Source organism: Neodiprion lecontei, chromosome 2, assembly GCF_021901455.1.
Source record: "Neodiprion lecontei isolate iyNeoLeco1 chromosome 2, iyNeoLeco1.1, whole genome shotgun sequence".
In the NCBI taxonomy this organism is placed as follows: Eukaryota; Metazoa; Arthropoda; class Insecta; order Hymenoptera; family Diprionidae; genus Neodiprion; species Neodiprion lecontei.
In genome coordinates, this window is record NC_060261.1 from 8,865,880 (window position 1) to 8,888,663 (window position 22,784).

General features: G+C 37.5%; 2 protein-coding genes across 3 annotated transcripts; one reads left to right on the top strand and one right to left on the bottom strand.

The window, feature by feature from the left end:
- Window positions 1–181: 181 nt before the first annotated feature.
- Window positions 182–17,523, top strand: LOC107218421. The gene is made up of 6 exons (XM_015656288.2): window positions 182–1,105; window positions 4,753–5,244; window positions 5,421–6,671; window positions 11,302–11,632; window positions 11,768–12,614; window positions 12,822–17,523. Exons 2-6 carry the CDS (start codon window positions 4,772–4,774, stop codon window positions 12,926–12,928), a joined length of 3,009 nt encoding a protein of 1,002 aa, XP_015511774.2. The 5' UTR covers window positions 182–1,105; window positions 4,753–4,771; the 3' UTR covers window positions 12,929–17,523.
- Window positions 17,524–18,257: 734 nt separating this feature from the next.
- LOC107218413 (zinc finger protein 343) lies at window positions 18,258–22,604 on the bottom strand. Of its 2 annotated transcripts, none has more exons than XM_015656274.2 (3): window positions 22,274–22,604; window positions 21,051–21,493; window positions 18,258–20,974 (listed from the first exon to the last, which is right to left on the bottom strand). In XM_015656274.2, the coding sequence occupies exons 2-3, from the start codon at window positions 21,466–21,468 to the stop codon at window positions 20,505–20,507; spliced, it is 888 nt and encodes a 295-aa protein (XP_015511760.1). In that variant the 5' UTR covers window positions 21,469–21,493; window positions 22,274–22,604; the 3' UTR covers window positions 18,258–20,504. The 2 variants fall into 2 exon arrangements, with proteins under 2 accessions (XP_015511760.1, XP_015511761.1); XM_015656275.2 differs by lacking the exon at window positions 22,274–22,604 and adding an exon at window positions 21,882–22,100.
- Between the last annotated feature and the right edge of the window lie 180 nt (window positions 22,605–22,784).

Sequence of the window (22,784 nt, forward strand, 5' to 3'; positions counted from 1 at the left end):
TCGAGATTGGGACAGCTGATAAATTCTCACAGTTCTGGTAACATGACGACCTAAAAATTGGGAATACGAGTGGCGAAGCGTCGTTTCTTATTCCCTCTGAAAGAAGACGCAGTTAACACTGTGTTTGGCAAAAGTGAGCAAACGTGATTTTGAAAGATATTTCTCGAGACGCACTGCGCATGCGCGATAGTACGACGGCCGAGGGTCGAGAGTCGACTTAACCTCAAGCAAGGTCGATAGATGCGCGCGCACGTCAGTGTCGCTTCGAGCTGCGGTGCTGGAGGTAGACAGGAGGGCAGGTGTTTTGGTGTTTGTTGTCAAATTTTGATAATCATCTGTAGTTCCCGTATCTTGTGTTAGCTGGTTAAAAATTGTCAGTAACGCTGCAGGTCGACGAAGCAGAAATAAACGTGGCCGTAATACCGAGAAATCGAGGCTGCGCGCGCTGATCGAAGGCGGCCATCATTAATTTTCACCCGATAGAATATTAATAGCAGCATTCATTCAAGAATTATGTATTTGTTTACCGATTTGTTACGATGTAGAAATTATTGACAACGCTATTGCTTCGCGAAGTGGGCGAATATTATCGGGGCGCCTCCGTATCGAGTACCGGTAATTGTCGCACCTGTTATGGCTTGAAACTGGGAAAGTTAACTGTGACACGGAGAGAGACAAGTCGCCTCGCTGCTGCCTGCTTGCCTGCGCGTAACCACGCGACGTTCAATGTGGCCAGTGGCTATGTACCGTTAGTTGAAAATCCTTCTCCATTACTGGTTTTGCCGAGTGCAGTAACGACGTTCGACGACGCCGTGGTGAGCGTCATTAACAAGCTAAGTACAATTGTGTTTGCGCGGTGGTGCTGAAACCGTCGGAAAGGAATCCGAGTCGAGTTAGCACGGCCCTGAGCAGCGTCTATGACGTATGCAAAGCACAGTGAACGCTTGAAAAGCCTCGGCGACGAGGAACGCTTAACCCGTAGAAATGAGAAAGTTGGTGCTGTGAATATCGAGAACACACGGTCCGAGCTGAGGAACGGGCCAACCACACAATCGAGAAGGTGCTCACTGCACGAAGGATACCAGTCGCGTCACAACTAACCGGGGTAAGTAGGACGTGCGTGTGAAACGTTTATTCCCGTGGCAGGAGTGAGTGTTTGTCGAACGACGTAGAGGTAGTTCTCTCTCGTTAAGCGTGGCGAGCGGGAGAACGAGCCGAACTCGGTTCGCGCGTCTCTCCGTCCTCGGCAACAACGGTTTTCGACGATAGATCCCATACCGTTACGGATTTCCCGACGTTATTGTACCGGGTCCCGCTGGATATATCGGAGCTTGGCTCAATTGGGAGGAATATCGTAGCTCGCGGGTTTCCGGCTTAGGGTCAGACCAGGCCAGCCAGCCGACGCGGAGGTGTGTATAACGTTACATGTGTGTGTTGGTATTCGATCTCGTAGAGACAACAACGCGGCGAGACGACGGCGAGAAACCGCGAAATAGCTGGTGGTCACACGGCACCCACCCCAAGATACTAAAATACGTCGCGAGAGCCTCGCCGTGGCTCACGGCTCGGGCCTGCCTTTGGTGGGGTGGTTAGAAGTACGGACAGTGGTTGAGGCTTGGTGGGGTTGGAAATTGCGTGGTGGTGGGTGCCTGCCTGCCGTGGTCTCCGAGGCCCCTCCGAGGCATCTCTGCTTCTAACCCGACGAAGTGGGGGTGTAAACAACAGCCCTGCTTCTGCTTCTGGTGCTGGTGCTGGTGCCGCCTGCCTGCCTACCGTTCGTAGGACGTGGGGGGATACGGGAATCGTCGGGACTCCGTCGAGGCGCAGAGTATCGCTGTAAAGTCGACGGCCGTCGCTCGTCGTCGACGTTGGACCCGCGTCAACGAGTCCGAGGCGAAAAACTCGGCGGCATAGGATTTTACCCGTTTCAGCCCGCGTCGACGCTTCAGGTACAGGCTGTGCTCGCTTCCGAGTTTCAATAATGGCCGACTACGCAGTGCCAGCAACCGACGGCTCCGCGTTTCGCTTCGCTTTTCGCTCGCTCGCGGCCAACGCCCAACTTCTTCCTCGACGCTGCCCGGCGCGAGTCGTATTCATTCCACGCATATTATTACCGATCCGACGTTTACAATCTACTTTCCAATTCGTCTACCGAGACGCGGCTGAAATTTAACCATCGAAATAGCTAGAACCGGTGTGCGATAATTTACTTAATGAAAATCGCAAACGCTAGTCGAATTCTTCGATTCGCCAATTTAGCTCGGCGCAGAAATCTCGCCTCTCTCTTGCTTAAAATAGCACCGTCACTTTTTAGACGTAGAAAACGAGCCAGCCGCGTTCTCCGAGAACATCGCTATACGCGAACGAGTCTGAAACGTTTAATCCGCTAGGAATTGACTCTCGCAAGTTGCGAAATCGTCACAGGGTTTCAATTTCGATTCGATTTTTTCAAATCTCTACTTTCATTTTTTAAGACTTATACGCATTCCTCTTTTGCTCTACTTCCATTGTCTACTTCTCCATGATCGCGATGCCGCGTCACTTCCGGCTGACGTTGCCTGCGTATTACCAAAACTACCGAGTTCAAATATCGTATATTACGCCGTTGCATCGCCTTGGTCACGTCGAAGGTCGTACGATTTTCTATTAAACAATTTTTATTTCACTAATACAATTCTTCTCGTTTCGTCATGCGTCAACGATTTGTCTCTTCAATATAGGTATATCGATAGATGTTTTTCCCTCTTCTATTTATCCTGAAACCATCGTTTAAATATGATTTGCAGGAAAGCCGTGACTGTTGTTTGTTATACAAATATGCTTTACAGCATAAGAAGATAAACACTAATCTGCGTCATTTACGAGTCAATACTAACAACTGTAATAGTAAAATAGTTCATCTTCTATTTATCCTCCTTTGTTCTTCTTTATTTCCATTTACAAGGCAATTGCAAATACCACCTTATCGGACTGCGACAGTAAGGAAAAAAGGGACTAAGCGTAAATCCGCGTACCCGCACAAGATGCAACAAAATAACACACATGGGAGTTGTAACAAAAGTTGGATCACCGCGACTCTGCGGTGTTACACGTTACATGCATGCTCCGTGTATACGCGTACTTGTTACAAGTATATAATTTTTCACGCGTGCATATACGCATAGACGTTATATATGTACATGCATATATGTGCAACCTTATTTCCTCGGTACACAGCTGTGTGTAGTTACAAACATCATATCGATATCGTAACTTACGTGCGTTATGTAACATTGAAAAATAATTACAAGGCACAATTATGTCTCCTGCGTACTTGTAAGAAACTCACATGGTCCAATGACATTCCTCGTTGCCGGTGTGCGGCAAGAAGTTGAGGCTGCGGATGCATATTACCCCTGAACGCCGAACCTATTTCTGATATACATACTACGACACCCGAGAAGAGACCGCGCGTGGCCTTGCACTTGGTTGGGTCCGCGACTGCTGTGTGCCCCCCTCGTCATTTTTCTTATCCCGTAAGGCAATCAAGGGCGGGACGTTGTCCCACTTTGCTCTCCGGGAGTCGCTTCCCATTCCCATTCCCAATTCTCCCCCCATCGTTTCGTATACACGCTCCTCTCCTCCTCTACTCTCCTCTATTCTCATCTCTCCAGGCTCCCTTCTTTCTTGGCTCTTCACCCCTACCCCGGTACCCGTCACCCCATCGTCGTCGCCCCGCGAGTTCTATTTCGCGTGGGGTTCCCAGTTTCCCACCTACCGCCCCCCCCCCCCCCCCCCCTACTCCCCACCTTTTAACCCCCCCACGGCCAAGTGGGGGCGTCTAAGTGGGGTGAGATCCCGTGCCACTAGTCGGCTTCGCCGACTTCCCCCCCTCGATGCCTCCCCCTCTGTTACCATACACCCCCACTCGACACGGAACATCTACCGAATCCATGCTGTGACACTTTGACTTGTACCTTCGTCGGGTCAAGATCAAAGTCGGCGGGTCGCTTGACCCCTATTCCCCCCCCCCCCCCCCGATTTCACCCCCATTTTTTCCTCGGGGCAGACACAATCAGAATTGCTATTTGTCACAAGAATTTAGAGAAAATAAAGAAATCTCCAAATTTTGTTATTTTCATCTGAGAAGAATAAGACTGAAGTATAAGCGACGAAGTTATACTTCTGATATTTTTTCATATGAGAATGTTTAATGCGCATTCTGTATCTGGTAACGAAAGCCTGTATCTACCTGAGTTTTTTAGGCTTGTAAACACGCGAAGAACGGAATTCTCTGTGTATCGAAAAATGTCGAGAGGGCGGCTCGGTTGTAAGTTCGAAAAAAGGAGATGGAGGAACAAAAATAGAATGAAAAATGTACATAGGTATATGTATATATATATATACACACCGCGGAGCTCCTGAGTCGCGACGCGGCACACGATTGACGGGTTTGGTAGGTAGGGGCAGAGTGGAGGGGCGACGAAACGGCAACGCGCTGTATCCGTCTCGTTCCGAGTAAATCGGGGGAAAACGCGAACGGGAAGGGGGGGTGGGGGAACTGGGGATTGACCGACAACGATCGACGGAATTTTTTGATAAATTCGGGAAAAAGGTCGGGGTGGGGGGTTGTAACGATTATCCAGACGCAAACCTTGAAACTCCCTGTACATGTGCATGCAGCCAGAAAAATGATCAATATCTTGAATAGGATTAAGTATTTTCAACAAGGATGTTAAAATTGATTTTGAAATTCTTCTTGCCCATTTTCAGATACGACAAGTTGTGTAAAATGAATTTCACACCGTTTCCTGGGTTTACAACCGGGTCTATACCCACTGGGACGGTTCATCAATTTGCAACTGCAAAATTTGCCCAAAATTTGACCACTGGGGGTCAAGTTGTCGGCGTGTTGTCTGGAGGCGAGGGTGGCGTACATTATCTGAGACCCGTCGATCCAAATGGATTCACTACTGTTGCCCAGGGTGGAAATAATCAGCAACCACAAATCATTACTTTACCTATCACCGTGCCTGGCAAAGATGGTACCCAACAACAGCAAACGGTTCAGATCCAGGTCGTCAATCCGAATGTTACTCAAAGTGGGACTAGCGGGGACCAGCCCAAGTATCATTTGGCTCCTCTTTCTTTGGGCCAGTTTCCTCAGGGTGCGGCAACCGTATTGACCGTTGCTTACAGTCAGCAGGATGCCGATGGTGTTCAAATACAGGTGCAACCACAGAATACCATTGCTACAACCCAAACGTGAGTAAAAAAAAATCGAAGAATTTTATTTACTTTTGGTAAAATTTACCAAAGTTTGGCTGGCAAATAATTAAGTTACTGAAAGTTGTAAATTCTACTCAATAATGATAAATTGAATTCATATTTGGAGTGATCTTGATATCCGTGATGTTAAATTGAAGTTTTTCTCATTACAGATCGGATCAAACGACTCAGAGCACGTCGACAGCTGTAACGACAACGTCGCAGCAAACGATTCAGCAAACCGTCCACCTTCCTGGTGCTCCGGAAGGCCTAACCGTAGTGGCTCAAATTCCACAGGATTTGATACTTAGAGAAGGTATGGACGAATCAAAAGAGGATGTCAAAGAGGGTACAACGCCCGTAGCACTGATAAAGAGGGGTACTGTCAAAAACCAGGGTAACCAAAGTAACGAAGAATTGATAACTTCGATGCCTGCTAGTTGGCAGAGCTTAGCAACGCCTGGATCCACTGTAGCTGACTATTTGTCCAGACTGCCGGCGAGCACGCTACCATTAAGCTTACATTCCTTTTTGAAGTTCTCTGCGGAGACAATTAAGAGAGAGGAGACCATTGAATCTAGTCCCTTGAGCGCAGACGGACTAGAGGTTCCAGTTACTACAGCCTCTGGAGAACAATCCGTTCACATTACAGTAGCGGGTCCAGAGACGGAGATTACTCCGGACGTTGTAGAAGCCGCGGAACCTGGCACAAAGCCAAAAAAGAAGAAGAAGTACAAGAAGAAGCCGCCAAAGCCAAAGAAACCTAAACCTGGCCAGGTGACGATTGCTACTGCGCTTGATGGAACAACGCTGTTCTGTTGCCCTCAGTGCAACATGGCTTATCCAGAGAAAGAGTTACTAGAACAACATTTAATCGGTCATAAAATCGAAAGGAGATTCATATGCGACATGTGCGGGGCCGGACTGAAACGTAAGGAACATTTGGAACGGCATAAGTTGGGCCACAGTCCTGAGAGACCGTTCATTTGTTCTGTATGCATGAAGGGGTTCAAACGAAAAGAACACCTCAACCTTCATTTTGTCATACACTCTGGTCAGAAAACAGAAGTATGCACGGAATGCGGTAAGGCATTTTACAGGAAGGACCATCTTCGCAAACATGCTAGGTCCCATTTGGCTAAGAGAGTGAAGGACGACCCGTTGAACACTACGGACAATTCTCAAAATCAGCAACAAAATCAGCAGCATGAGGAACAACAGCACCAGGAACAGCAGCAGCAACAGCAGCAGCAGCAGCAACAAAATAATGTGCCCGAATTACAGCAAATTCAAATTCAAGTTGGTCAGGGATCTGGAGCCCAGATTCACCAAATTTCTGTTAGCGAACAATCTACAGTTGTTCTACCAACTGCGGCTGAAACTGGTGCCATGGCCATGCTGCATCATCAGCAACAACAGCATTAGCAACAGCCTACCGCCCATATTCAAACGGGGCGGTATTTTCGGTTCAATCATGAGCAGGCCAAGGGAAGAGTAAGGCAAAACGTACAGAATAATTGAATAATTGAAATAAAAGAAGACTCTAAGTGTTGAAAATTGTACAATTTAACAATGTAGACGTCGTATTTAATTTACGCTGTTTGTCTCTGGTTTAACATCTGAGTACAAACGAATTTCTCCAGTAGCATTTGAATTACATCCATGGAAAGTGTTTTGTATTATCTTGTTATTTCAGTTTCAAACAACCCAATATTATTAATAGTTTTTAATACTTAGAGTCCAAGTTATCTTTAGTTTTCAATTCTCAGTATCATATGCAATGGTATCTGGCACTACACCAGAGGTTATGATCGTCTTTCTGCATAAATTGAATAGCAAAATGTATAAAAATTTTTCGAACATTTATTACGCGTATCTGGTTTTAAAAAGATTAACGTAAGATAATGCAGAATTATCTTAATTGAGATTACATAACTTCATTACAAACATCATCAAGATTTTAGAATATTTTGGTTAGCAAGTTGCCGTTTTACTGCTTCAATCTAATCTACAAATTGACAATGAAATTTCGTTACATCGTTTTCTGTCGTAGTCTGTATATCTTTCAAATTATCCATATAACACATATATACCTGATCAATAGTAGGATTGTTAAGGTTCATGGGATGTAAATTCTCCAAATTAAAATCAGTCCGTTTTGTCTGACGATAGTAAGCAATCATGATAAGTTTTTCTACTCGTTTTGGGAGCATGATTTTTTTTCCTGAGTGGGCGAAAAACAATAATTTTTCCCCAATTTATATTTATCTTATGACATTTTATATGATTTAATCATCATGTGGTATCAGCAAATGAGCTACGCAAACCTTGATCATTTTTTTGTTTTCTCTTATATCGGATTTCTTCTGAGGATTGTTAACTACAGGAAATACATGTGATCAGTGAGAATGTATCACTTGACGTTTTCGTAGGTTGATTGCCATTATCTGTCGAATCTTAGCAAAAAACATCACAGATTGTATTTTATTGCATTTGTGCAGGGAAAGTAATATATGTATGAAATATGACAATTTATTAGTTTTGTTGAAGCAAATCGGATACGAAATGTAAATTATACTAAAAATAATTTTAAATTTAGTTCATTTCTTATATAAGTTATGCATAAATGATTAGCAGTATGTAAACAGAAATTGATAGGAGCTATTATTGCTGGCTAAAATTAAATTATTACTGACGTAATTCTAACGTGCAAGTAGGATTAAAACAAAGTGAATATATTTTTTAAAGCACCATCTGGAATTACTAGGGGTAAAAATAATTGAATTTGAGCTTGCAGAATTAAAATCATGGTAATCCTTGATAGAAAAATGCTTATAACCAATTGTAAATACAGGATTTTTCATTAAACAAATTTGACAAAAAAAAAATAAAAATAAACAACACGAATAAGTACCAATTGAAAAAAAAAACATTGCAGCATATAGAATAAATATGATTATTTATTCTCAGTAAGGAAATTCAACTGATTGCATTGAATTGCAAAAAAGGACATCAAGAAACAAATATATAATAACTCTGCGACGTCAAACTTTTACATATATGTATGCATGCATACACGTTGTAAATCAAAGATTGCTGTATATTTTTACAAAGGCAATATCTGACACATGTGGCACGTATAATATTGAACTATAATGAGTATAATATTGACGTAATAAAGAATGTCAAATTAATATAGGATAATTATATAGCTTATATTTTTCAGTACATATTAGCATGAGCTGTGTTCAAACAAAAATTTAGATTTAGAGAAAGATGTCAGTTTTTTTTTTACGCGTGTCAAACATTGGGTACTTTTTTTCTTTGTGTCTTCCGCGTATAGAATGACGTTATTAATTTTTACAGAACATTTGGTAATGTTGAAAATCATAAATCAAGTAAACTATCATATAGGTAATGAAATATTAAACGAATAATAGACTCAGCTTCGACTTCCTGCGAACTTGGCTCGCTTAAATATAAATTTATTTTCGAACGTACAATCTAAGTAACTAACTGGTAGTTAGCCTTATATTTCTCATAAATCTTGGAGATGGTATTTATAAAATATAATTTTAATAATACATAGCTGTACGTATGGAATTTGTTATCAATAAGATATATTTGAAGAAAAAAAGTCAACAAAAAAACAATTAAAACCTAAATAAAAAAACAAACCAACAAAATGGTAGTAATTATATGATTTTCAATTGAAAACATTTTTTTCCAGCATTTTCTCTATGTAATTATCCTATATTTCAGCATAATTTGTACTCATTCAAACGTTAACTATAATATAAATATATTTAATTTTTCTTCGCGACACACAAGCTTTACATCATCTCAAGGTTCTAGGCTCGTTTCCATGCATCGCAAAAGCGCGAAAAATGTATGCTGATCGACAGTGGAACTGTTAATTCAAAATTTATTTTCCCTTTAGTAAAACGGCAGCTAAGCCGTTAAAATGACACGATTATGGAAGTTATTACAATGTGTATGAAAAAAAAAAATATACCCACAATTAAATAATTTTTTAATTACATAGGTATAACATTTTAAAGGCAGTGGGTCGAGCTATTATAAAATTATTACTATATTGTAGTTATAACGAATAGTTTGTAAGTCATTTTCATTGTTACTTACATAAATATTGGAAGAAAAAAAAAGGAAAAAAAAAGAAAAAAAAACATCTAAAATAAAGCGTACATTTAATATACATCTCGTTGTTCAAGACGACTCGTTTATTTATGTATATCTACACGTATTTATTTAAGATGACGAGTTGTTAATCCGGTTCGCGATTCTCAATCTCCCACCCCTTAATTATCAATGGATTTGGTTTTCAAGTAAAAACGAAACTGGATCTATGGTCGGTACGGAATGAGCCCGGTTATCAAGGGAATAGGAATAAATTGGGATCGGGATCGATATCGATGCTGCCTATTGAGATTGGTGGGGGCGGGGCGAGGGGCAGGGCGAGGGGGGAGGGTCAATTTATTTTTCCCATTGTCATTGCCGCGCAGCCTTTGAAACGAAGATTTGGAACCGGTGTGTGTACCCCGGTTACCCCGGCATGGCCGGGTATTCGGGCATTTTCGCTTAGCCCGAGAAAAAATAGTTAAGAGGCTGGGACAGTAGAGGGCGGACGGTGGGGTGGGGGTGCCGAGTTGAGGGACAGGTGTCAACGGCACGAAACTTTACACACGATTATTCGTCGGGGCCGAATTTATCATCGAAATCATAAATGGTAAGCGGTTATTAATAATTATTACATAAATTGTGAGGGCCGGAGGATGCCGGGGCCGACCTTTCAGCCGTCGAACGGCCATTTTATGTTGAAATTCGTGCGAATTCGGCCTCGTATCGACTGGCTCTGTGGTATGAGGGGGGAAAGGACGCTTTCCCCCGTTCCACCCCTGCGTCTATCGGCGAAATACTGACGGCTTAGGCGAAATACTGCATTTTTATCGCGTGTTATCGTACAAGGCCCACTGAATAATCAACCCTAGGACCCGAAACATGGGGAAAGAGAGATTTTTGTAAGTAAGATCGACTTATTTCTATTAATCCGCATTAAATACACCTACATATCCATTGTGACAGCCAAACAGCATGTAAAATTCCCTATCCGTGTACCTGACGTATCTGTGTTACGTATCGTATCATGCGAAAAAGCATTACGCAAAATTATAGTCTTCGCGAACAGCAAAAATTTTATCATCTTCACTATTATGGCTTACCGCTCTGTCCACACGTTATTCACAGATCATTTATTTACCGCCAGTCTAGTTTTTATGGTAAAAAATCCTTCATCCGATACGCAGCGATTTAAAAATGAAATACAAGTCAACGCGTTTTCATTGTTCGAATTTTACTCTGTATGTGTGTATGCCATCAGATACGTACTGCTTCGATTCATACAGTTTAAATTTACCGGTAATATATCAATTTTCTGATAAAACTATGCACCAAACTCATCCTTTGGGAATTAGAGATAATTTTTTTTTGAACATCTTCCCTACTTCATTCGTAATCGTATTACTGGATTTTCCCTTTTTTGCGTTTATATCTGCATATTCGGATTACATAGGTTTAAACTCAAAAATGAATTGTCGAAATTTTTATTGTCGTATTTTTCGATGTCTGTTATGTCGTCGATCTTCAACTTATTCTACTTACGGAAATATTCAATTTTTTATAAATCTATTTTGGTACCGTAATATTTCATTGTCTACACATAATCGGACATCTATGAGTTTACAACTGTAACATTGTCTCTATATTAGGTCCATCGGTATAATCAACTTTCATACAAAATGTATGGATTGTATGATGTAATTGATGATATTAATTACTATTTATACCTATTTAAATATCGATTTAAATAATCGAATCGAGACTCCAAAAAAATTGTAGTAAATGATAATCTTGGATTTGCGACAAGGCATTTGCCTTCATTGCAACTTCTTACCAAGCGTTTTTGCATACATGTATCGAAATTATACTAGATTGAGAAAATGCCAATTATGTTTTTCAGGTATTGGATTGACGATTTGCAATGAATTTCCCGCCGTTTGGAGGCCATTTTCCTGGTACCATTCCGAGTATCCATCAATTTGCTACCGATAGTTCAGGAGGCGCGGGTGCTCGCTACGCCAATCATTTTCCCAACCAGCCTCCAATCGGAGTGCCGGTTATGGGAAAATACAGATCAGAAGCTAACGGAGTTCAATCTTCACAGTCCCAAGTTATGATGAACAATAAGACTAGTTATCCGAATAGCAATGTTCACCATTATCCAAACGTTCCATACTCCCAGGGTCAGCCGGTTCAACAACGTCCAACAAACTCACCTGGCATGCAAGAAAAACGTACTTATCATCAGGTAAGAAATGATTTTGATCATCTTTACATAATTATATGTCATTTTATTGCCACCCCAATAAAATTAGAGATAAATCTGACATTCGTCCTGCTATTTTTCACGTGATTGATCCACAACCATTTGGTCATTTTTCAGACAACAGAAACAATAAACCAGCAGGACGTGTGCAATCTTCTTCAAGACAAAGACAAGAGCAAGGATAAGAAGAGCGAGGATCATCAAAGAAACGGCGAAGCTACTACGAACGGTTCTCAACAAGATTATACGATGCATCAACATCATCAGCAGCACGCACACACGCAAACACCAGCAACGATGCCTGCCACATGGCAATCCCTAGCAACGCCTGGGTCAACGGTTGCAGATTATTTGAGTCACTTGCCTGCAAGTACTTTACCATTAAGTCTGCACCATTTTTTAAAGTATTCCGCTGAAAGTATCAAAAAAGAATCAGAAATGGCTCAGACGACATCCGTGGCTGTTGCGACGACGACAACACCAAACATCATGATGTCACCGACCAATAAAAAGAAGAAAAAGAAGAAGGCACCAAAGGAGAAAAAACCACGACCTAAGCCGGGCGAAATTCGTTTGACCACTGCTTTGGATGGTTCGACACTTTATTGTTGTCCTGAATGCCACATGGCGTATCCCGAAAGAGAACTTCTGGAGCAGCACTTACTTGGACACACGCTAGAGCGAAGATTTGTTTGCGATATATGTGGGGCCGGTTTGAAGCGCAAAGATCACCTGACCCGTCATAAACAGAGTCATAATCCAGAGAGACCGTACGTATGTACAGTATGCTTGAAAGCTTTCAAAAGAAAGGAGCAGCTCACATTACACTTTGTAATACATTCCGGCGAGAAACGACACGTCTGTACCGAGTGTGGAAAAGGATTCTACAGAAAGGATCATCTTAGGAAGCATACCAGAAGCCATATTGCAAGACGAGTCAAGGCTGAACTCAGTCAGAATGCTGGTGAGCTTGAAACTGAATTCATCATCAAATGTTTATCTTGTTTCGGTGCTCATAAGTGAGCATTTTATCATATGCTGCTAAAAAATATTCATTGAATAGCACTAAGATTTATCGTCTTCGTATGGTTTTGTTGGATGAATTTTCCAGCCGAATTCGAATTCTGATGTAGGACTTTATAATTACTGAATGCGAACAAATTTCTAACAGGTACTCAACAAAACCAACAGCAGAACAACGCATCTAACATGCAGACGACAACGGTAACAGCGTCGTCAGTTCTTCCAGGGGGACATCCAGGTGCACTTTTATCCTGAGCCCCGCCACCTGGGAACTTCCAGGTTCCCCACCCAAATAATATTATTCACCCGCACACTCCGCATCACACATTACATCATCACCACTTAGCAGCTGTTAATGTAGCGCATCAGTCAAGCACTACACCGTTAGCAGCTGCCAGCCACTACCAGGCACATGAGTTGAGCTTTTTAGGACATGTCAAAGATTTCTGAGGTAAGGTGACTACCTCTGTCAAGAGGATGTGTACTGTCAGGTAACTCGAACATGGTCGTGGCATATCGGCGAACATCGTAGGGTTTATATTCGCTGATCTATGTGTTTCACGTGTGTGCGGATTTTTTCTTTGCATAATAATACGACTTGTATGACATTAAACGTATTATTTGATGGGATCAGCTGTTATACATTGTACAGTTGTGTTTTTCAGGTTTTACGGTCGAGCGATAAACATAGTAGAATCAAAACATGACTTACATTTGGGGGGGCTCTTTAAATTTTCGATCTATGCAAGATTTTTTTTCTCAACTTTTCATTTGTGGTAGGCATTGTTGGATGAATTTCATAGGAATCTCAAAATATTGGCAACAATTCGTGCGATGATCACGAACAGACATTCGTGTTTATGTCGACTTATCATTTCAAAATTGATAAAGAGGTGTTGCAAAATGGGAAATTGACTTGATTGAAACATGGACAACTGCCACATATGCATAAGTAATTCGAGACATCCTTAATCGTTCTATTGTTAGGTAACTATGTGATGTATTAGTAATTTTTTTTCACACAAATTAAATTGTGTTGAGGTTTATCAAAGTCCTTCACATTTAACGCTATGTGATTTGCCAGAAAGCTCTATAAATTATAAAATATACTTACTTATATGTTGAAATATAGGATTCTGTGACCATAGAACATGGTTGGATTTGATATTTAAATAGTCAACCACGCAAAGCGTAGAGTACCATATGCAGCAAGTGAAGATTGCCATAATTATTACATATTCACGTTTTCATACAAAACGAAAAATATCGTGACACAACTGTTGGACATGTCATGAAATGTCTGTAAAGAATATTTATATATCTAGGTATTCTCTTCGTATTACGGTTTGTTAAATTTTACATTATCCTCCTAACTTCCATTCGATTACCATAGTTTCAATAATAGATTGCTGTTTTTGCTTAATTTGGTTTGCAAATAGTTTTAAGTAAATATATCGTCCTGAAATACATGTTGACTAATAAGTTGGGCGAACTGCTGATAGTCAAAGTAGTGTACTTTCAAACTGACAAGTTTTGACAGTTGATGTCAAGACATTGATGGCATTGGTGAAGTTACTGACCCAGTAATTCTTAAACCAAATCGTAATACGCATAATGTGTACACGTACAAATATATTTTCTTCCTATCAAATTTCTGTGAAATAATTATATCTATGTTTGTGATGCTTTTGTAACCAGAAAGTCCAAGAAAATCTTTGTCGCACGAAAAAGCGATTTTTTTTTATGTCGAAAAACGCAGGCGTGAAAAACGTATGACACAAGAGTCTTGCCATATTACATAAAGAATATAATTTTTTTTCATTGAAGGTTGATTATGGATTAGCCTACATCAATAAAATCGCAAATATAAACGTATGTTTTCGTTAGAAAGTATGGTAGGATAATGCTTAATTCCGCAATTTTTCAAAATAAATTCACACACCTTTTGAGCTGTACTTTCCCTTGCATAATAAGTTTGATTCATAAAAATTTGAATCCTTGTATCAATTTAGAAGGCATTTAACCACTGTACTGTATAGAAATATGTGGCAATACTGAGAGAAAGAATTTTATTTCAATTTTAAACAAAGTTATCAGTATTTTATACATTAAATCTAAATTTATTTTATGTGAATTCGTTGTTATTAGTAATATTATTATTATTATTATTATTATTTGGAAAGCGTACTATTTACAGTAGACAAATTTTGGAGTTTGTATTTTTTTTTCCTTGCTAATGCTTTATAGTAATATTACGATTGTTTTATATTTATGCAAACATTCTGTTGAATTTTTTTTCATTATTAGTATAATTATGTAAATTCGGATTCCAATTACGTATCCGAACACTTTGTAATATCCATTGAGTAGATTTTATTAGGTACAAAAACAAATTACCTATCTTTATTGTTTTCGATTTGGTATCCTAGCCTTTTGAAAGGACGAAATATGAATAGAAATATTGCAATCTCTTATTTTACTAGTTGTGATAATTTTAGCAGCTATGATTTTACTGTATCATTTTTTTTTTTCTAGGCGTGCCATTACATTTTTTGGTTTTTGATTTTACATTTTGTACGTAGATTGAATCATGCCAGAGTAATTTCTTGCCATAATCGCATTTATAATTTTCTTTACTAAAAATGGTTTATGCATTTTGCCATATGTTTTTCTATGAGTCTTATCTTTAATTATCTCAAATTCAGTTTATAAGACTGTCATATTGTGCAGCGGCAAGCAACAATAAATATGATTGTAGATTATATGAACAAAAGCTTACGCCGTAAACCTAAGCATGCAGTAAGGATTGCTGAATACTAAATGATTTATACAATGAATTTGTTAGTTTCCATGAAATTAGATATTGCTAAATGATTATTGGTAGTAAATAAAATGATTAGCAAATAAATTCACATGATATCATTTTCGTCAAAGTATTCCATCTTGATTTAGTATTCGGCAGTATCCCATGTAACTCTATTGGTTAAATATGTAGCAAGTAACAGGAAGATTCAGGTTTATCAGACCTCAAGTATAAGTATGTACTAAACCATACAGTATGTACTAAACTACATATATATATATATATATATAAATATATACCACATATATATATATAAATATGTGGTTTTTATATAAATACACCCAGTGAGAATGTGTGCGTGTGTGTATGTAAGTATAAGTATACGTGTGCATGACAAGAAAAAAGGCAAGAACAAACTGAACTGTATTAAAATACTCCATCGCCACGTACTAGTAATCGTAAAGACAAAAAAAAAAAATAATAATAATGATAAACATAAAAGTACACTCTAGGATAAAGTTAGCGAGTAAGTTTGTATACAAATATTGAGATATAAGTTGAAGAAAGAAAAAGAAAAAATTAATTAAACATTAGGGAGTTGGGGTCTTTAAGAAGATACTCAGACTATGCAAAAATAAAAATAGCTTTACGATTTATAAAGAATTTTCCAAAGTATGCTGCACGTTCGAAGTCTGTCAAATGATACAGTTTGATATAATTGAAGAGGGCTTCTAAAATCTATATAGCTACACATAAAACTCTATGGCGACTAAATACGCTCAGACTTTACACGTACTGTTGCATAAATGATAATAATTTTTTCAATTTTTTTATTCACCTTCATAAAAAATTATTATTAGTCTCGTCAGTTTTTTTATTCTTCTGTGTAGAAGTAAAATTGTCACAAATGTTATTTATTATTATCGAAATCGTATTGAAATCAAACAATAAGTGTTTAAGGCTGACTAGATACGGTATTTAAAACTTTGTAGTAATTAAGTACTCATTTATGAAAGTTTTGTAAAGCCTTGAGCTGGCTTGCTGCTTGGTCGCCATAATGAATTCAGCATATATGAAGTGTTTTGTGCTGAAAAGTGTGGCTGAACAATTTTGTATAACGCGATTGCTAACTTTAAAGAAAGATTTAAAAAAAAAAAAACATAATAAAGAATGAAAAGAGAAAAAAATTATCGAGGAATGCTTCGAACTGAGAAAAAGAAATATTTTTAGTAATATGAAAGAATAAATTTAATGGTAATGAAAATGTAATGCAACTAAACCTAAGCGAAGGAAATATGTAAGTGTAACATTATGATCGATATATATATATATATATGCACATATATATATATGTATATATATATATATTTATATATATATAACTTTGAGCTAATATTATATTTTATCCACAAAATATAATTAGTATTCGTAACAATTTGAGTATAAGCGTAATTAAAAGAAAACCCAAATATTAGTTATTTTCAGAACAGATTACATGAGTTTTGCCGACGACGTAGAGTGAACGTATAATAATTTCGTGCGCCTAAAATGAAATATAAGATAATAAATATCAAATTTTATTTCAGAAAAAGCGCATAAAGCAATATTTAAAGTATATATGTGTACACAACATTCTTGCTAAAGCCTCAATGCCTCGATACACTTCTGAATATTATTCTGATTCATGGAGATTGGACACTGATAGACGAAATAAAATGAATGGTCTCAAAAATGAGAAGTAATACTCTATATATGAAATTCTTCTTCTATTCTTTGTACTCAAATTTTTTTGTTTTAATTTATCTAACATACGACTAGCAACGGATAAAAGTCCAGTAATGCTTGACATTTGTAAAACCCATGGTTGTGAATCAATTTGTCTTATTACCTCAAATCAGTGTATCAAATATCATCTGATACGTAGCGAATCAAAATTAATAGAAATTTTTAATACGTATATTAAAACCTTAACGTCTCTCAGTGCCAATCTGTGAACGAAATTCAAAACTTTGTAATCAAATGCAAAATGATAAACGAAAATCATATTTTTCTACAGTGTTGAAATTTATTTGTAACACTAAAATTATATGAATTTGAATAATATCTCAATACGTGATTAGGAATTATTCATGTATTAAAACCAATCAATTATGTAGAACAAAAGTGAATGAATTATACGTGCGTAAAGGTAATCGGTGAAGCAGCAATTTGAAACTTATTTTCCAGCACAGAAGTGATGAAGAGAAGCAAAATACAAAAAATAAATTTAAATAAAGATAAAAATATGAATATACAAAATCCTCGACATAGTACAAAATCTTCAACTTTTCCGATAGTGAGTGTCAACAGTAGTGCAAATGACTTACTTATGTCTTACCTACGTTTCGATCACATCTAAGTTTGCATCCTTTCAATTTGACAATAGTCAATGAAGAAGTTACACTATCGTTTTGTAAAAATCTAAAATTGATTTTATTTTGTCGAAATAATATTACAGGAAGTTGAAAGTTTCTAATGCACGAAAAATATTTGCTTGTATGTACAGTGATAAATTATTTTGAACTGGAACTTATCGTCTTAACAACCTACCTATAGGTACATGGCTAATAATGATCGTTTGCAAGCACCGCTATTTATTATGTCAGTTGTACTTTGCGTTTTATTATTACACTTTCATAGCATTCGTGTATCACTGTATCATGTACCATTTTTCTAGGGTACATAGATAGGTGTAACTATAAGTGATACACAATATATTGGTTTAGTTTTCTTTTCTGACTGATATCAAACATTTTATAAATTAATAATTAACCGTTCTGGCGCTCTCAATTTTTTTTTTTTTTGTTTTTTTTTTGTTTAGATTGCATAAACATATTAACATTAGCAAAGAAAACAATAAATAAATGAATGTAGGCCACGAAATGAAAAGAAGCGCTAACAAATTTTTAACATCTTCCAGCATTGACAGAAGTTGTTCAATAAATATCATCTTACCTACTTGAAAGCGGTGCTCGTGAGATGATGAGTAATGTGTTTCCAAAGGTAAGTAAGAGCAAAAATATCGCTTTAATTTCTTCCAAGCTAAGTAGACTGGTCGATGTTCACAGTTTTTAGCAGACCAGCTCATTCTGCAAAAAACTACCATCAACAGTGCACAATACAAGGATATTGCTGGTAGGAATTTAACTTCCTCAGATATTAAAAACCTGAACAATTCTAATCAATGAGTAGACAAATATATATAGTATATATTTTTTAATTGTATAATTGTATATAATAATGATTTATTAATTTAAATATGTTCGCTACAGTAAATAACAAACGTTAGTATATGTGAGTATTGTTTTTTAAAAACTATGAAGTTGAACCAATACAATAAATTCGTCTAGCTTCAATAATAAATATAATGTACAGATCGAATAGACAACAATGTGTGTACATGCATTTCTTTTGTATGAATAATATTATACATGATATATAGCTATACATAGAAATCGGACAGATATAGAGTTGCCGTTACTTTATTCTCTCAAACAAAGTTGTCGCATTGTTTATTTGCTATCGTAGCAAAAAGCTAATTTATTCAACATACTGATTTATCAACATAGCAAACAATTATCCGAAAGACACGTACGTATAGAAAATTTCTGGCACTTTTCTCAATAATTAACGAAATATAAAAATCACTATGCAGTGTTGCAATAATGCACCCCTTCCAGAAAAAAGGTACACGTGGCAACTCCATACTCTTATAGAGGGTTGTAAATATTACATACTAAATTTTAGTGGATAAGATACGTAATTTGATTTTTGTATCTATTATATATACATATGTGTGAGGGTGTGTGTATATATGCAAATATCATAAATAAGCATCGTTTTTTGCTAAAATATTGATATTTCATCATGGGTCCTATATTCTTTTACTAACTGCAGCATCAAGTTTATCATGCTGGAATAATTTAATACGCAGCGAATAATCATTCACACGCTATGACGGTGATCCATGATTAGCTCAATTCATACAAAGGTTATTATTATAATAATAAGTAACGCTGCCAAACCTTAAATAACAAATATTTAGTACTGGTATTTTGAAACTGTGTAACTCGATAACAATCAACACCTTTACATGCTTCCTTTAAATAGATTAACAGAAGTGTTGCGTTGAGTTTTCAAAATTTCGGAAAATTTATCTGTCACAGGTACATACTCATCTCGAAAATTTTAAATTACAACAAAGTGATCTAACAAATTAGAACAACACCTTAATTTCTACGTATTTGCATTAGCTGCATCACTTTTAGGTGTATGCTGTGTGGTAGAAAATTGTTTTCACATAATAACGCTTTGCATTGCTTGTATAAAAGCACACAGCAACCTTAATTAACAATTTTAAATACAAATAATTATGAAACTCATATTATACCAATATTTTATGATACTCATCACTATAAGTCAACACAGAAGAAGAGCATCTCATTGTTTCTCTGAGTTGGAAAAAAGTACTCACTCTCAAGTTACAATGGGTGAAAAAGAATTCTTTAGTGAATTATCGAGTACTAGGATTATAAAATTGGATTGGAACTAATCCGCATACTCGGCACCTCATTAGAATCATATTGTGCGAACAGCACAGCTTCAGAACAAAAATTAGTAACACATTATAACTATGATATATTTTACTTTGATCCCAATGACAAATTTTATTTACCACATATTGTGGGAAAAAAGATAATTTAACGTTTTTAGTTACTATGTTTTTTTTTTTCATGGTATCTTTAGTGCGTTTTGTTCGAATTCCCTGTTACTTAATTTTATCACAATCAAATATAATAAACGAGAATAATCCTATTTATTTCAAACAGTACTCAGCACCATGGTTGAATTCTTATATTACAAAAAAAAAAAATCGCAGAATAAGGGTGAAAAATCATCATCATATTGAAATAAGAAAAATCATTCAAATACAAGTCATGAATTCTAGGTAAACTATGTGACTAATGAACAAAAGCGATCTAGTCACAGCTAAGTGCGTAAAATAGAAAACGGTGGCGGTCCAGCTTGTCTCATCATCATTGCAAAATTGCTGAGTCCCTCTTCATTTGAATTCTGCGCATTTTGATTATTTTGAGAATTACTTGAGTTGCTCTTATTCCTAGTGCCGCTATGACTTTGCAGATGTTTCTTAAGATGGTCTTTTCTGTAGAATGCCTTACCACATTCTGTACAAATTTGATTTTTACTACCTGAATGAATGATCATGTGTCGAGCAAGATGTTCATTACGTTTGAAAGCCTTACAGCACATTGAGCACTGATAAGGCCTGTCTTTGTTGTGACCTTGCTTGTGTCGATCCAGATGCTCCTTGCGCTTCAAACTAGCTCCACAAATATCACAGATATGTGGCCGTTGCCTGTGATCTTCTAGATGCTCGTGCAGCGCATCTCGATTGTCAAACCTGTACGCACACTCTGGGCAATGATATACTAGCATACCTGTGGAGTAGCATTAACATTACTTTCGTGTAAAGGAAAAGAGGGGTTCTTGATGACTATTAAAAGGATAAATCACCGTTAATGTGCTGCGGCTCAACTTCAAATTCCAACTTTGGCCGAACATTTTGAAAGTTATGAGACGAGTTGTTGCTATTATCTTCATATTTAAAGACATAAGGCAAACCTAAGGTGCTTGAACATCGTGCCAAGTACTCGGAGGTCAGTCTAAAGTCGATCTGCAGTGGATCGGTCATGGTAGCAGCGTCTACTTTTTGTACGGTTTGCGTCCCAGACGATTGCTGTGTATCGTTTTGATTATTCTGCTGACAGATTTCCTTATTTCCACAGCTATTCTCGTTCCTGTTTTCATCTGTGTTCTGATTATGGGATCCCAGAGGTGGAGCATGTCCAGGATACGTGTAACCAGTCATGTTAGATTGAATATCAGTCAAATATTTCGCATTACGCGGAACATACGTCATTTTCATGTGCATCTGGATTTCCACCGTAGATCGGGCGCTGAAGACAGTCAAAAACAAGGAATGAACAAACAGGTAAAGAAATAATATTCTTAAGATAAACTTTTGATACGACATTTTATATTTATTCGTAAAAATTTTGTTTGTGAAAGTTTGTCCTCGCATTGATCGTTTCAAACTTTCTGAAAGACAGGTTTAATCGCGATTTCAAGACATGAATTTCAAGCAAAGGGTGATACGCTCAGTAATTGTGGTTAAAATTGCAAGTGTTGATAATTCTTATGTGAGAATGAACGGCCGAAAATAAATTCGTGGCCATTTTCTTATCTCGTATGTATTACGTAGAAAGATCTAGTTTTAAACGGGAGTGGAAAAATGCGTTGATATTTATTATTTGCTGCATATAGTACTTGTGAATATTTACATACCTACGTGCGTACGAAGTGAAAATATGTACATTGAAACGAGACAGGTAATTATTTAATCAGATTCGAAACTGTTGAAATTAGAACGTTTCTATCGATGAAAAAACACGCCGATATGGATAAAAATTTGCCTCGCAGTTCGCCGTACGAAATAATAATGAAATACTAGTATTTCAACTTCAACTGTACAGTGTCCACCCTTATTAGGCAGTCCTGAGCATCGTTTCAATTACAAGTTATTGAGCAGGTCAAGATACGTGCGTAGGATGTGAGCTAGACATTGATAAGGCGGTGAACGAGTACCGCGCGCGGATTATCTTTGACAGTCTATTTCTGAATGAAATGTCAAACTTTTACGGAATATTTTTAAACCTAATGTACGAGATGCCACTTACCGTTCACCCGCATTATTCCCGCGAACTTTGTGGATCTCTCGCCATTATTTGTTTGTATCACATGCGGCCATCTTATCCTATCAGCTGCTGGGGTGATGTGATTTTTCTACATACGTGATATTTACCTATCACAGTTAGCATAGAAATACTTTCATTGCCCGTTATAGTTATCCTTGTTTTGAACAGATTTTTAAACCGTCATTACGACTCGGAGAAAATTAATTCACGCTAATCGTTTAATTTTTTTTATACGTCCGCGACAAGGTTTTCATTCTTATAGGGATTTGATTTTTTTTTTCTTGATGAAAACAGCGCTGCTCAACTGACATTCGATCAGCGCGATCGTGTAATTGAAATTAAACACGCAACAGTTTCAGCGTAAGTTTTCCGATTCATTTAAATTCTTTACTTCGCATTCAGTTACGACGATTTTATCATTGAAATGTAAACCTTGATACATATTTAGAAGAATATTGCGATAGAGAAAAAATAAACTGAACAAGTTACAGGG

What these genes read in the sequence shown, in the direction of transcription:
- LOC107218421 (XM_015656288.2), top strand. Translation starts at nt 4,772, where the DNA reads ATGAATTTCACACCGTTTCCTGGGTTTACAACCGGGTCTATACCCACT. An exon ending in ACCATTGCTACAACCCAAAC is followed by an intron (nt 5,245 to 5,420) that starts GTGAGTAAAAAA and finishes TTCTCATTACAG; the next exon opens with ATCGGATCAAACGACTCAGA. An exon ending in CATCAGCAACAACAGCATTA is followed by an intron (nt 6,672 to 11,301) that starts GCAACAGCCTAC and finishes GGATTGACGATT; the next exon opens with TGCAATGAATTTCCCGCCGT.
- LOC107218413 (XM_015656274.2), bottom strand. Translation starts at nt 21,468, where the DNA reads ATGCACATGAAAATGACGTATGTTCCGCGTAATGCGAAATATTTGACT. An exon ending in TGAGCCGCAGCACATTAACG is followed by an intron (nt 20,975 to 21,050) that starts GTGATTTATCCT and finishes GCTACTCCACAG; the next exon opens with GTATGCTAGTATATCATTGC.